The following is a 16,051-nucleotide window of genomic DNA, read 5'->3' as shown; positions in this document are numbered from 1 at the left end:
GAGCTTGAGAAATACCATAAATTATACAAAATTTATAAAAAACGGCACGGTAAAAGTTGTCTAAAAATTGCAACACAGTGCGAAACACGGTCGAGTTAAGAATATACCAAGCAAATGCTATCTTGTAAACATTACTATTAGGGGTCTAATACCTTAATGTTTTATTATTCTAGGTCAAATACTTGACACCAACTTTATGACCTTAATGCATATTGTTGATTAAGTCAAGGGAGATAACTCTGGTATTGCAGTGTGAAATCCAAAACAAATACTCAGGTCACAGAATCATGTATTCATACATGGTTTCATGACTCTAGGGTATTTTTCAAAAAAGATACTTTAGGCACTTTTATTTTTCGCCTTGTCAGTGACCATAACTCTGGCCTGGCTGAATAGAATCCCCAACAGAACATCATATGCTTAACTTCATATGCAATATAACAATCGTCTGATGTTTTATGACTACGTGAAATACCTTTTGAGATTCATGCTACAATCAAGTAAATATAATTCAGATATCATAAGATAACTTTAGATATCATAGAATTCTTATATCATATAATAAAATTCAGATTTCATAATTATAATATAGTTCATCTTAGGTTCATATAAGATTATACGTTCTTTCTAAGTCGGTTGATTATGTGTGTCCATAGTTTGCATGAGGAAACAGATTTCTTAAAACTATTTTGTACTATATTTGATTGAAACACGACTTCCGCTATACAGTTAACCCTGTTTTAAAAGACCATGCCTTGAAAACCAAAAAGTGGTCATTACGTCCTAGCGGACTGATAATAAAGAATTTGTCACAATATGTAAGAATTTTAAAAGTTTTATTTTGTTTTATGTAATAGTGACAAAGGCCAATCTATTTTACCGATTTTCTCAGAGAACTGATTGTAATATCATATGATATTGGACAGAGGATATAGACTTGATACATTTACAACTTTAACAAGAGGGCCATGATGGCCCTATATCGCTCACCTGTTATCATTGCACTTGAGACAAGAAGGTCCTCAAAAAAAATATCTAAATCCAAAGGACAGGAACAACAAAGGGAAGAAATTTAACCAAAAAGAAGAAAAAAATTCTTACAAGGTATAGATATGTCAAAAAACACCTAAAAATTGGAGGTACCATCCATGTTGTACCACAGAAAAGTGGTCTCGGTTTTTCCCTATGGCCAATAATAAAGAAGTTACTAAAAATAAGCTATTTATAGTAAGGTAAAAGGGAAGTAATTTAAAAAAAAGAATATTGTAAGTGAACAAAAGAAGGATCTGCCAAATAAATATGTTGGCATAAATGAAATTTCAGATCAGTATCTTCATTAGTTACGGAGATATACCCATTTTAATTTGAAATAAAGGGAGGTAATCTGACATAAAATCAGTCCATAGTTATCTACCCTGATTGTCTCACTTCAACTAATAACAATAATGAAATTTCAAATAATTCCTGTAAGTACTTACTGATATAAATCCATTTTGATTACAATCAGGGGAGGTAATCAGATAATAAAATAACTCTGGAACCTACAACTGGATCTGATATGTCATGGAATCCAAGATTTATTGTTGCTGAAGATATTTTGGAAGTTTGTATCAAATAAAACCATAAGTGAAGTCTCTATATGGCTGCAAAAGCCAAAATAGCCGATTTTGGACCTTTAAGGGGCCATAATTCTTGAACCCAAGATGGAATCTGGCCAGTTCAAGAAAGGAAGCAAGATCTTGTGGTGATACAAGTTGTGTGCAAGTTTGGTTAAAATCAAATCATAAATGAAGCTGCTATTGTACAGACAAGGTCAAAATAGCTAATTTTGGCCCTTTCAGGGGCCATAACTCTAAACCCCATTACGGGATCTGGCCGGTTCAAGAAAAGAATCAAGATCTTATGGTGACACAAGTTGTGTGCAAGTTTGATTAAATTCAAATCATAAATGAAGCTGCTATTGTGCAGACAAGGTCAAAATAGCTAATTCTGGCCCTTTCAGGGGCCATAACTCTGGAACCCATAATGGAGTCTCGCCAGTTCAAGAAAGGAACCAAGATCTTATGGTGATACAAGTTGGGTGCAAGTTTGGTTAAAATAAAATCATAAATGAAGCTGCTATTGTGCAGACAAGGTCAAAATAGCTAATTCTGGCCCTTTCAGGGGCCATAACTCTGAAACCCATAACGGGATCTGGCTAGTTCAAGAAAGGAACGCACGGACGGACGGACTGACGACGGACGACGGACGAAGGGTGATCACAAAAGCTCACCTTGTCACTATGTGACAGGTGAGCTAAAAATGAAAAATAAAAAATGATATATCATAGTCTATGGGGTAGTCCTTGCGGACTTAGTTCATTGGTTAAAATACTCTGAAATACTTTAACTAGTGGTATCTTATTAGAATTAACCTTTAGCATGCTAGGTAAATTGTCGTCTGCTGGAAATGTCGTCTGCTAAAATTGTTAAGTTCATTCAATTTGCTCCAAAATTGGAAGAAATATTGTCAGAGTAGCAAACAGCTTGGAACCTGATCAGACGCCGATTTAATCGGCGTCTGATCTGGTTCCAAGCTGTTTGCAAAGGCTGTTAAATTCGCCTGCAGCAGGCTAAGGGTTAAGTAGTTTCAGCATACAAGTGGTCTTAAGCTGAGGGTTGACAGTACATATAAGATTATTGTAACAGTTTTAACGGGAATAAGTTAAATATTCCGATATTAGATATTACTGATTGTGTTCGAACATTTGTTTTGTTTCATGTTTCCATATGTATAATATGCATTGTAAAACACTAAATAGGCGAAGTGAAACACAAATCATGCGAACGGAACTACTGTACACAATGCAGAAAATTGAATTGCGGTACCGATGTCCGTTTCCGACATAACATATAAGTTCTACTGTTTCAACCTACGACTTATAACGAACAAGAATAACCAAATCATTTTAATCAGTAAGTATGTATGACACTTAGTTATTCGAATTCTCATGACCTGTCTCTTTGGACATCTCTTAATTGTATAAATGTAGATTAACCAATCACTGAAGGTTCATTCATTGTTACCAGTATTTACCAGCATTTAGCCGTAAAGGCTTCACTTAATCTCTAAAATGTTGGTGTTTTTGAAACAATAACAGCATTGGCCTTTTTTTCCACATAAGATCTAACTATTTACAATTTCGTATGAATGTATATTTCATTATGATCTACTTCCTAGTCTTCCTGAAACACAATGGACCATAAAGTGTTTACAGGAAAATAATAGTGAGACCATAAATGTTTTTAGACGATGCAAAATGACCTTTCATATCCGGGTAGTAAATATAAAATAACCCATGTGTCCTTGACAACACTTGACTGACACATACTTCAAAGAACTTATTTGCATAGACAGCCTCAGTTTTCTTGCATTCATCTCCGACACGGATGTGAAAATTTATTTATAGTACAAAACGACATTTTAAACGCCTACTTACTACTTCTATTATCCCTTGTTATTATCTAAATTGTATCTTTTCAACAAATACGAAACTTGATAAAATCGATTTGCAAAATCAGATTACGCATAGAAAAGGAACTTGTTTTTGTTCCTTTTACGAATTTCAAACTGAAGTAATACACGCCCAGTGTTCAGCATGTTGATAGATAATAAGAGTGGTAAAACATTAAAGTAAACATATTTTGTTCGGTCAGGATTAAATTCATAACCAATACAACAAGTGATTGTAATACAATAAAAGATCTGTATAAGAATTTGAGAACGTTTTATACAAATAATAATGGCGAGGATGAATACTTCTTGGACAGGAAAGGATCTAAGCAATGCTTTCACAATGGATGTACTTCCGGTGACTGTGTTTATTTCCATAGAAGCATTCATTGGTTTTTTCGGAAATATTACTATTCTGATAGTTTACTATAGTCGATACAGACGGATAAACTTTCGGTATTTTGTCTTGGCGCTGGCTATTGTGGACCTAACAAGCTGCTGCACTACACTTCCGGGCGAAGTGTTTTCCCAATTAAACTGGTACGACTATCAACATGCATGGATATGCAAAGTGAAATCATTTTTCAACATTTACACTGCTTGGGGCTCAGCATCTGTCTTGCTGGTTTTGGCAATTGACAGATACAGAAAGATTTGTCATCCATGTGATTGGCAAATTCGTTGCCCTGTTGCTTTCAGACTATGTGGATGTTGCTTGATGGTATCGGCGATAGTGTCTATTCCTGTTTTCGTACTTTGGGGTAAGCAGACGTACAGTTTCGAGCACGAGGGAAATAATATTACCGTCTCAGTTTGCGAAAAATCGGGGGAGTATGCAGACACAATTTATCCACTTCTTTACATCTGTGGCGTTTATCTCGTGCCTGTAAGTCTAATGATACTCGCGGCCATGTCTTTGAATTTTATAACTGCATGGCGGTTATTTGGACATCACTCAATGAAAGCTGCAAGCATTAAACATCATACGATAAAAGCGGTTGTCACTATAACATTGACATCAGAAACGTCTGATGATGGTACAGACAATGATAGAGAAACAAAAGCTACGACTAGCGACATGTCCGAGACAGATGAAGAACACAGGGTGGAAAAGGTTAAAAATGCAAATGCCAATGTCTACTTGTCTGCAAAAAGACAAGGTAATCAATTACCTAAATTCAAAGGAAAATCACCGGATGAAGGTTACATCGCCGATGATGAAAGAAAATGTGAAAATTCTTCTACTGATTATTTCAGTAACGACGAAGAATTTACTGATGATTTTAACAGCGGAAATGAACAAATTGTGAACAGCTCGATTGATCAAACATCTTCTGACCAGAGCAGACGTATATCCCGTAGGAGCAGACGATCAAAAACTCAAACGTCAAAGTTCCAGCGGAAGAGTAAGACGATGATAATGCTAATCTTGACGTCAATATTTGCCGTCACGATGGCGATATACATTATACTGACCAGTCTCGTAGCTAAACCTGATGGCATTTTGAAAGATATGCCTGATTCGCAGAAGGCGGCGTTCTTCTTCTTCTGGCGTTTATACTTCGTCAACTCCGTCGTAAATCCAATCTTGTACGGATTTATGGACCCCGGATTTCGTTCAGGGTTTATATCTTACATGCGTAGAAACAAGCATTCTGTTACGAGCTCAACGTAACTGGTGTTTTCTTGTACATGACTCGAACGTAGGTGGTGTTCCTTTTCTACTGGCATTCGTTCTTTGTCAGTTACTAGATATATAATACTTTAGGTGGATGATGGATTCCATGTTTCATTCCATGTTTATGTCGCACATGCGGAGAAATAAGCAGTCTGTTGCGACCTAATTGTATATAATGTTTGATGTGTACTAAAGCTTTTTTTCAGTTATGACGTTTACGGTCTAGAATTGTAATATGGTGAGCTTTACATACGACATTTTATAACTGAAACAAGAAAAGCAATATTGATCATTTTAGAAATGTTTCTACACCTAGATCAATTTTACATTTTCTTGTTAGATATTATTCAATGATATGTTTATCTTAGATATTATTCAATGATATGTTTATCTTAGTATGGTGTTTAGTGAGCATTTAGATTAGATTATAATATTATGACCAAGTTCGTATCTCAGGCTGCAAGGAAAGCTTTGGTTTTTTTGATTGCAACGTAGAAGGATACTTCAGATAAACTATATGTTGATTTCAGTGCTTTATGTATAGAAATTGAAAAGAAAACAGAAAACGAGGTATACTATGCTCGGATACTTTAAAATGTTGAGATAAAGATATGTCACTAGAGCATTTATCAGACTTTGCTTCCTTGTTTAGATTTCAATGACTTATTCTTATGTCTTTTAGTTCTTGGAATGTTGATTTCTCTTCGTTTGTCAAATTTATTATAACAATTGTTACACTCTTCTCTCAGATAGAGAGTGGGGTGGGGTGGGGGGAGGGGGGGGGGGGGGGGGGGGTAATTGATAGTTTGGCATTAAGGTGGGATTTTGGAATCTTAGCAATACTGTTAAATGATTTCAATATTAAGTACTAGTATACATGTGTGTTGAAATAATGATTGCATAATGACCAATCACTATGATAAAATTTAAAATATATTCAGTAACGTTTCTATATAAATGGAACATTAGTGAATGACAAAAACGTCAGTTTCTTCGTAAACTGAACAATATGTAATAACCTTTTGTATTGAAAGTTTAGGAATTTAATGTATATACAGTCTTTATAAATCAAATTTGATGTATGCTGTTCTATGTCATATATATATATACACGTCCGGGATATAAAGGCTAACACCTTTGTTAAAACATTTATCACATTGCATGCATACTCGTGATAATGTTTGACAAATTTGACGCCTGTGTCACATGCAAACGTCCTCTGTTGTAGCTAGATTTATTGATTATATCATTTAACTGGCAACCCAAAAAGCATTTGACAGTTCTATCTATGACTTTTAGTTTAACTTAAAAAGTTAAAGACATCGTGGTGTCAGATTTAAAAAATATCCAATTTTCGATATATTCACCTATATGCTGCATATTTGATGATCTAACAAAGTATTTTTCATCAAATTCTGCTGAAAACCGTTGTTTTCCTAATAAATGTAAGATAAAAACATTCGTCTACAATTTCTGATAAGGGTTTCCCAGTTTATAAATAAAACCGGAATTCCCGGAAAACATCATGTGACAATGAGAGAAAGTAACCTTATCAATAGAGCTCACACGTATAGGTATCGCAGAATATTATGACGTTTTGAAATATAAACTAACAAAATGAAGTCAGTACACTTTACACGTTTACGATGCAGTCAGTGATTTCTCGTTGGCCGAGCGGTTACGGTATTCGTTTTATAAATTTTCGCCGTGAGTTCGATTCCCAGAACCGTTAAATATTGTCTTTTAAACTGTATTTAATTTCTTCAATACAATCCAATGAAGACAAAACGAGTTAGTAAATCTAGTTTTAACATGGTCACTAAAATTATATATGTCAAAATTGACAGGTAATTATATCTAAATACACTCCACTTTTAATTTCAGGATCGCTTGATTTAAAGATACTGCCAATTTTATACGAAACTAAGAAACAAAAACAATAAATTAAAAACCAGAGAAAAACAAACTTACACAAAGTATGTTATGCAAACTGAAAAAATAGGGGATCGAACTCCCGACGAAATGGTATATTACGAATACTGTAACCGCTCGGCCAAAGAGGAATCACTGACTAAATCGTAAACTTAGTGTACTGACTTAATTTTATGTAATTGTTTTGTCAAAAAACTGTGCGCTACCTTTAGCTCGGTTTTGAGGTCAGCGATGTTTTGTACCTTTAATAATAGAACGGTCCGTTGTTTAGGTAATGTTTTTCAGTATGATAGTGGTTCTTATGTAATCTTGGGATCTGTGTCTTATACTATAGGTCAAACACATCCAAGAAGACTTGTTCGATCTTTCATACTTTTAATATTACCAGTTGATAAAATACATTAACAGCATCATTCTTCCAACTACAGTACCAGTATACAAATCTCTGACAGATACCAAAACCTTTCACGTCTGAAAATAAACATATTAAACATATCTTAATACAATTACCAAATATCTTATTTGAACAAATACGGTAATTAATTAGAACAAATACGGTAATTAATCAAACCTATCAATAATTCTGTCTTTAGTCATATACATGAAAATATATTCATTCAATGACCATGTTTTACTTTCGTTTTCCCAACCAAGGTAAGCACTGTTAATAGTCTTAATATATCAAAAATAGGCGCACACGGCTTGTCTATAAGCGCATATCAAATATAAGCGCATAGTTTTTGCTGAAGTATAAGCACATATCAAAAATTGGCGCATAAAAGTGTCACTAAAATTATTATAAGCGTATACGCTTATTTACCAGATTTTACAGTATTTCATAAAACAGTAAAACATATCAAATTCATAGTATAGTGGTCTGAAACCGTAAAATTATACATGTAGATAAAACAGCTGATCAACACATTTTTAAACAAACACATCAATGGCCATTTTAAACACTTACTGATCTGATGGGATCAAACCCTTTCTGATATCACATACAACACACACCACGTCTCTCCGTCTGTGCTCCGGTTACTGTGAACAAACATAACATATTAAATATATGTTGGGTTATGTTCAGTGACAGAAGAACAGATAATCGACCGCCATTTTCAAAACAATGGAAATATGTTTCGAAGCCGAAATTATAAATATGAGACCATAAACAAATCATTCCAGTCATTACAAATTACCTGTATCAACTCTACGAAAGGTACAATGTCTACATCTCACAGTACATGCCGAGTTTAGAAAACTCAGACACAAACATTTCCATTCTCTAATTACAACATGTCTGACCTCTGTCAGCTATAGCGAAAGAATGACGTACAACAAGTATAAAACTACCACATGACTACTCACATGACCAAAGAGCGGGAACTAAAAATAAGTAGATTTATTGTTTGAAACGCCAGTAACACATTCGACAAGTCAAAGAACGCAATCTTACATAGAAGATCTATGCCTTCCGTCCATGAACAGGCTCAATCAAACCGAGCCTGCAACATTTTCGTTTTTGTCGTGTTGGGCTCACGAAAATGTTGCCTCTACTTGAGTACAACTACAAATGGTCTTTACAGTAGCATCATCAATCTGTATCACTTCCTCTGTTTCATCTATCAACTTCTCGTGTGGATAGCGGGACATACCGTCTGCATCCATGTTTTTCAAACCAGATCTGTAAACAATATCAAAATTGTATTCTCCCAAAGCCGACGCCCAACGTTGACCTGTAACATCTAATTTTGCAGAAGATAAAATATACGTGAGAGGATTATTGTCTGTGTAAACTATAAAGTGATTGTTTGTGAGATAGTCAGAAAATTTCTCTGTTATTGACCGCTTTAATGCCAAGTTTGGTAGAGTACAGCGCCTAACCCAACTGTCAAGGCTTCCATGTGCAGTTCAAAAGGTTTCTGGAAGTCGGGGTATGCTAAAATAGGTGGTGATGTAAGTAATGATTTCAGTTTCTAAAATGCAGTCTCTTGTTCATCCTCCAATTTCCACTCTTTCACCTGATGTTTTCTTTTACTCTTTTTACTTGCTGTTGGTGGTAGTAGGTCTGATAGTGGTTTTGTTATCTTTGAAAAGTCTTTGATATAACGTCTGTAATACCCACAAAATGCAAGATATGAACGTAAGGAATCTGCATCGGATGGTTTTGACCAGTTTTTTACTATCTCTATTTTGTCTGGATCTGTTTCGATACCATTTTTGCTGACAACATGTACTAAAAAATTGACTTTTTCTTCCATAAAGAAACACTTGTCTGCAGATAATTTCAAATTACATTCTTTCAATCGTGTCAGTACCATGTCTAATCTTTTAAGATGCTCTTCGAAGTTGTTAATAAATATGATCAGATCGTCCAAGTAAATAATACACATTTTCATATTCAGATCCCCTAGACACTCTTCCATCAAACGTTGGTATGTAGCAGGGGAGTTGCTGAGACCAAAAGGCATCTTTACATATTCAAAAAACCCAAGGGACCGACTGTGAAAGCTGTTCTTTCCTTATGGGATTCTTCAATCTCAACTTGGTGATAGCCACTTTTCAAATCTATGGTTGAAAACAGGGTAGCTCCATGCAATATATCAAAAACCTCTTCTATTCTAGGGAGAGCGTACGAGTCGCGAACCGATTTTTTGTTCAAACATCTGTAATCGATACAAATTCTAAGTTTCCCATTCTTTTTCCTAACCAGTACCACATTTGATGCCCAGGATGATGTAGATTTTCGAATAACTCCAGGAGCTAACAACTGTTCAAGATGTTTCCGAACTTCATCTATCATTGTTGGAGGTATTCGCGATGGCGTTGTTTGAATGGCATTTCGTCTATTAGGTCTATCCTGTGCTTTATTTTATCACACTTTCCAATATCTAAATCATTCTTTGAAAATATATCTACATGCTTAGTGAGCAGAGTTGTTATTCGGGTGTTCTGTTCAGTAGTCAAATTCGAGTTGATGTGAATCTGTTCGAATATGCGTTTAGTGTCTTCATCTTCAATTTCTGTCAAATATGGATTCATCTACAGTAACTGGTTGTAATTCACATATCACTGACTTAGGAGATATCGTGATGGTGTTGGTAGTGAGGTTGGATAAACTGACAGAAATATAATCATTCTTCTTGTAGTTGAAATGTACAACAGCTGGTGTAATATCTATGAACTCTGGCAGAGATGAGTCTTCTGTTTCTTGTAAAATAGCACAATTAGGATTATATTCAAGTTCTTTGTCTGTGTAGCCCTGAATGTTTATTGTCTGATTTGGTCCAATTACAACTTTTGATGATTCTTACTATCGCAATTCGATTCTTGTTCCTTTTAAGTTCTTTTTCTCGTATTGAAATGCAGCGGAATGCCAAGTACCATGGAGTATGAAGACTAGCTTTTTGAAGAAAAAGTGTTCCAAAGTTCTCTTTGCACTTGTTTAAGAGTTCATTTAGGACATTTGTTCCTAGTAACATAGGCACTTTATGATTATATGTCGTGCCACAAGAAATAAACATTGCTGATCTTGACAATTTGGAATTCCGGCAGTTGAGAGTAGTTTCTATGTAACCTAGATACGGTAAAGTGTTTCCATCAGCACATTCAATATTCAAAATGTTCTTGACAGGTTTTAATGAAACTTTGTAATATAGAAGGAGTGACTAATTGTACTTATGCAGCTTCCTGTATCGATCAACGCCGTAGTTTCAATGTTATTGACAGTAACATGGCTTCATTGATTGTCAACAACTGAGACCTTGTTCATTCAGAGTGCTGCTGTCAGTCAGTAACAGAAGCACTTAGAATTTAATTCTCTGTGCAAAATCTGCGTATGTCTTCCTTTACAGCGATAGATGTCTTATTTATTGCTGTGCGGATATCTAGCAAAGATGTCTAAGGTTGAACTGTTGGGCCTGTTGGTCTTGAAGGTCTATGCAGCCTCTTTCCCAAATTTATGTAGCCTCTTGTCATTTCCTTATACTGCTTGACTCTGTAGTTACCTGCCTCGTGTTATAGGACTTCTTTGATTGTCTTTCTAATTCCAACTTTTGAATTCTTTCGCATCAGTAATAATCTTTAACCTCGCTCATTCAGATGTTTCATGCTTGATTCATGAGTGGCATCATTTTCTTCTGTGGTTTAGTTCACCTCCATTTGCGCACTTCATCTTAAATCTATCATAATCGTAAAATTCAACTGTAATTGCCACTGTTACGGTTGTTTATGTCCTTGATTAGTACATTTTTCAGAATCTGTTCTTACCTGCTGTACCGCATCAATTTCACATGCTTGTGCAAATAGTTCTTCAAGTCTGGATGAATAACTTAAGAATGACTCGGATTGTTCTTGGGCACATCCATACAATATCTTTAAAATAGATTCTTTCGTTTCAATATCGCCAAAGGTGCTGTGAAACTTGCATAGAATGTCATGAAGAGTAGTTTTCTGTCCCAACCTTCTTAAGATATTTGCCGCTTCTCCTTTCACTGATCGTCGTATACCCAGCAATATTTGTTCTTCGTTGTAGCTTTTCTCTTCAATCAAACAATCAACCTCATATTTCCATGTCTGATATGTGACTTCTCCTTTTCCACTTTCTCCGTAAAACAAAGATATACGTGGGAACTGATTCTTTAAGTTGATGAATTTATGAGTAGCTCCTTTATCATCTGTAGATGTAGTTTCCTTCTCCTCTTTGACAGTTTTTCCAGTTCCAGTATCTTCTTCATGAAAATGTTTCAGGTAAGACACTAATCATCTGGTGTATTTATTTCTGGAGGATTGTGTAGAGCTTTAAAGGCTGCAAGCAGTTTCTTATCTTGTTCCGATACCTCCGACATCGTGTTTAGCTTGTTTGTGAATACACTAATTCACTTATATTGTTCAGGCAATCAATTCAAACAGTACTTCTCCTATGTTCTATCTTTGACTTTCCAAAGTCTATCTATCTTCCTATATTTATCACAAGTTTGTATAACTCTGTTGAGTCTGTCTCGGCTCAAACTCGGATTCACTTAGAAGTAGTGTCTTTATTTTCTTCTGCACTACTTGGTATATAGATATACTTTTATCTGAACTTCAGTTCAATTCAATTTAAGTGTCTTGGGTCCAGTCTTATTCTGATCCGAACTTCTTTTTCAAATGCTTGTTAAGTTTCCGATTCACTTTTCCACCTAATGTTTGGCTTCTCCCGACTATATAATTTGTACTTGACTTTTTCGAAAGTTCAATTTCAATTGAATAATTTTTTCAAAATTATTCTTGTCGGTTCTATTCTGTTTCGAAGTTCAATACGTCACGTTTTACTATCTGTATTTCAAATACTCAACACTTCCATTTCAATATGAATTCAATCGCTTATTCACGTTGATTCAATTTGTGTAAGCAGTCTTTAGTGCTAAAATATTTCTCTAATTAGCACTAAATCACAAGTTTCATTCAAATTCACAAACTTGCATGTATCTTCAATGTGTTTCCTTCAATATGATTTCAATAATTATTTTGTGTAAGCAGTTCCCAGTGCTAAAATTATTCTTTATTTAGCACTGATCATAATTTTCTTTCGGATTCACGTATTACTTCTAATCTCTTTATGTATTTCTTTCAAATTCAATTCAATCCGTATTCATCTACGTTGTCTTCAACTTCAACTTTCAAATTTTTTACATTTAATTTTCAACTTGTACATAACTTCACTTTCACATTCAACTGATCGACAAAATTTCACTTTCACTTTCAATTATCTGACAATATTTCACGTTGTCAGTTCTCCCTTTCACTTTCAGCAGTTTGTTTATATTTCACTGTGTATATTTCGATTCACAATTCAACTATCTATTTCTTTTCAATTTGCTGAATTTTTTTTTCACTTTCATAAGCTTGATTAAGTGCCGTTTGGTGTAAAAGACCTAAATTCTATTTCAAGTGTCTATATTGGTGTCCATACAACTTAAGTATTGAAATTTGTCATTCAGGTGTCCATGTACCTTAATTATTCTTCAGGTGTCTATATACCGTAACTATTCAAATTTTTATTTCAGGTGTCCGTGTACCTTATTTCTTCTTTCAGTTGTTATTTCAGGTGTCTCTATTCCTTAACTATTTCACACTGTTCTGTATCAAGTGTCTGATAGCCTTAATTGTTTTCCTCGGCTGTAATTCAACTTTCACTATAAAACTACTTTCACTTTCACAAAGTTCACAAGCTTGAGGCTTTTCTTCGACTTTTGTACCTTAATAGGTATAAAGCTTGAGGCTTTCTATCTGTGAAGTTTGAGACTTCTTTACTTTACGTTATAACTGAATGAAGCTTGATACTATCTATGAAGCTTGAGGCTTCTTCACAATTTCAATTCTGTGCACTTCCTTTTATGAAGCTTGATGGCTTCTTTTTCAAGTACGAACAAAGCTTAATCACAATAACAGACAAAGATCACAATTATATTGTATTGATGTAAGAAATATTTTATTTCAAACACCCTGACAGACAAAAAATGATCACAATCACGGACAAAAATCACAATTTTTTCTAACAGTGATGAATGAAATATATATTTCAATTCAATGAAGAAGTTCTCTATATGATGTCTGCACAGCTGCTGGTCATACAATTTTATGCTGTGTACCTGAAAAATACCTGTGACTTGAATGTATTAATATGCTGTGACTTGACTGTAATCTGTACGCTGTAATATCTGTACGTTGTAATCTGTGTGCTCTGTGTATTTACTTTTTCTATTTTTCTACCTGTTCAGTCAGACAGTTCTTGTTTTGCTGTAAAAAATCTTGTTAGCTATCCTAGCATAATAATATCGACCGATACAAAAGTATCAATATTGCTGAAATGATATTTTTTATTTCTAAAATAAAGAATAAGTACTTTAAATATACTATAGGATATATATAGGCCAAGGATGTCTATGGACTAAACCACAAAGAACCAATCAATCAACAAAACTCAATAACCAAGTGACACCATCAATCTCTGTCAAAATCACAGAACTCTATACTACCGTATTTACTACAATATGTGTCTACCTTACTTGAAGACTGGAATGTATTTTGTTACTGGTCAATATGATATCTTAATAATTTTTGTTTGCTTTAAAAATAACGGTCTTTGTAAGTTATGAGGTTAAATTCAGAGATTTTCAAGAATTAGAAAGAAGAATTTATGAATCATGCAACTGATTAAATCCCTACACCAAAGATTAATTGTGCAGTGAAATTTCTCACATACTTTTACAATAGCATTCTGGTTAAAATGGCACTGAATTCACTCTGGCAGAACTTTACCGTATAACTTCTAAAACCAAGATAACTTGTAATTTTGCGGACAAATCTGCTCGAGCGACTAAAGTGTTCAATATAAAATGACTCACCAAACCTGTTAATACTGTAAACTGTGACCACTATACTATTCACAAACACTTGCTGAATGTCTCTACTTCGGTTCATTAAAACACACACTAAATGTCTTCTCCTCCAGCCAAAGAAAAACCGTCCTCAGTAGATGACTTCTAAAGGTAAGTTTCAATAAATAAAATACACAAGTCATACATTTAAGTGTAAAAACATTTAAGGTACCACTGTAGATTTATCACCATTGTATGTGTACCAAGTTTTGAACTTGTAAAATCACTGTCAATGTTGTTCTATAAAAAGAACCAATCTAGAAGTTGAAGACCCGCAAAACACTAGTGTTGAAGTTCACTGTTCATCAATGGATTGTTTTAAAGAAGCTGTGCAGTACGCAAATACTTTCTTTAAAACTAAATGTATTAAAAGTCTTTTTACTGCTGACAATAATGTATTAACTCACAGAGTATTACCGAAGTATTACTGGTGTGTCACTGCCATGGCGCTAGTATATCACTGGTATTCTCACTGGTGTATCACTGGTATATCACTGGTATATCACTGGTTTATCACTGGGGGCTCCATTCGTAATCTTGGGATCTGTGTCTTATACTATAGGTCAAACACAGCCAAGAAGACTTGTTCGATCTTTCATACTTTTGATATTACCAGTTGATACAATATATTTACAGCATCATTCTTCCAACTACAGTACCAGTATACAAATCTCTGACAGATACCAAAATCTTTCAGGTCTGAAAATAAACATATTAAACATATCCTAATACAATTACCAAATATCTTATTTGAACAAATACGGTAATTAATTAGAACAAATACGGTAATTAATCAAACCTATCAATAATTCTGCCTTTAGTCATATACATTAAAATCTATTCATTCAAGTATTACATATATTTCATAAAACAGTAAAACATATCGAATTCATAGTATAGTGGTCTGAAACCTTAAAATTATACATGTAGATAAAACAGCTGATCAACACATTTTTAAACAAACACATCAAAGGACATTTTAAACAATTAATGATCTGATGGGATCAAAACCCTTTCTGATATCACATACAACACACACCACGTCTCTCCGTCTGTGCTCCGGTTACTGTGAACAAACATAACATATTAAATACATGTTGGGTTATGTTCAGTGACAGAAGAACAGATAATCGACCACCATTTTCAAAACAAGGGACTTATGTTTCGAAGCCTAAATTATAAATATGAGACCATAAACAAATCATTCCAGTCATTACAAATTACCTGTATCTACTCTACGAAAGACAGTCAATTCATAACCGAAATATGGAATATCCATTCATTCAAAATATTCTTCTCAGGTTTCATGAACTATCTTTAAAAAAGTCTATAATATTTTTTTGGATTCCCAGTCATGTTGGTATTCATGGAAACGAGGATGCTGATATTGCAGCAAAGAAATCCCTTTTATTATCACAGTTTAATTTGAAATTACCACATACCGATTTTAGGCCCAATATAAACAAATACATTTTATCTAAATGGCAATCGTCATGGAACAATGCTTCATTCAATAAACTTCATGAAATCA

At 34.3% G+C, this 16,051-nt stretch overlaps 1 protein-coding gene and 1 long non-coding RNA gene across 2 annotated transcripts; one reads left to right on the top strand and one right to left on the bottom strand.

The window, feature by feature from the left end:
* Positions 1-4,402: 4,402 nt before the first annotated feature.
* LOC128559339 (uncharacterized) lies at positions 4,403-5,167 on the top strand. The gene has a single exon (XM_053550658.1). The coding sequence runs from the start codon at positions 4,403-4,405 to the stop codon at positions 5,165-5,167; it is 765 nt and encodes a 254-aa protein (XP_053406633.1).
* A 2,169-nt stretch (positions 5,168-7,336) lies between these two features.
* LOC128559596 (uncharacterized) lies at positions 7,337-8,443 on the bottom strand. Its single transcript, XR_008372488.1, has 3 exons — positions 8,299-8,443; positions 8,067-8,140; positions 7,337-7,573 (listed from the first exon to the last, which is right to left on the bottom strand). It is a non-coding gene; the product is annotated as an uncharacterized LOC128559596 (long non-coding RNA).
* Positions 8,444-16,051: the final 7,608 nt, after the last annotated feature.

Source organism: Mercenaria mercenaria, chromosome 9 (genome assembly GCF_021730395.1).
Source record: "Mercenaria mercenaria strain notata chromosome 9, MADL_Memer_1, whole genome shotgun sequence".
Taxonomy (NCBI): domain Eukaryota; kingdom Metazoa; phylum Mollusca; class Bivalvia; order Venerida; family Veneridae; genus Mercenaria; species Mercenaria mercenaria.
The sequence above is the reverse complement of the archived record's forward strand: the minus strand, read 5'-3'. Positions and strand labels throughout refer to the sequence as shown.

Coding starts and splice junctions, on each gene's coding strand:
- LOC128559339 (XM_053550658.1), top strand. CDS start 4,403: ATGTCTTTGAATTTTATAACTGCATGGCGGTTATTTGGACATCACTCA.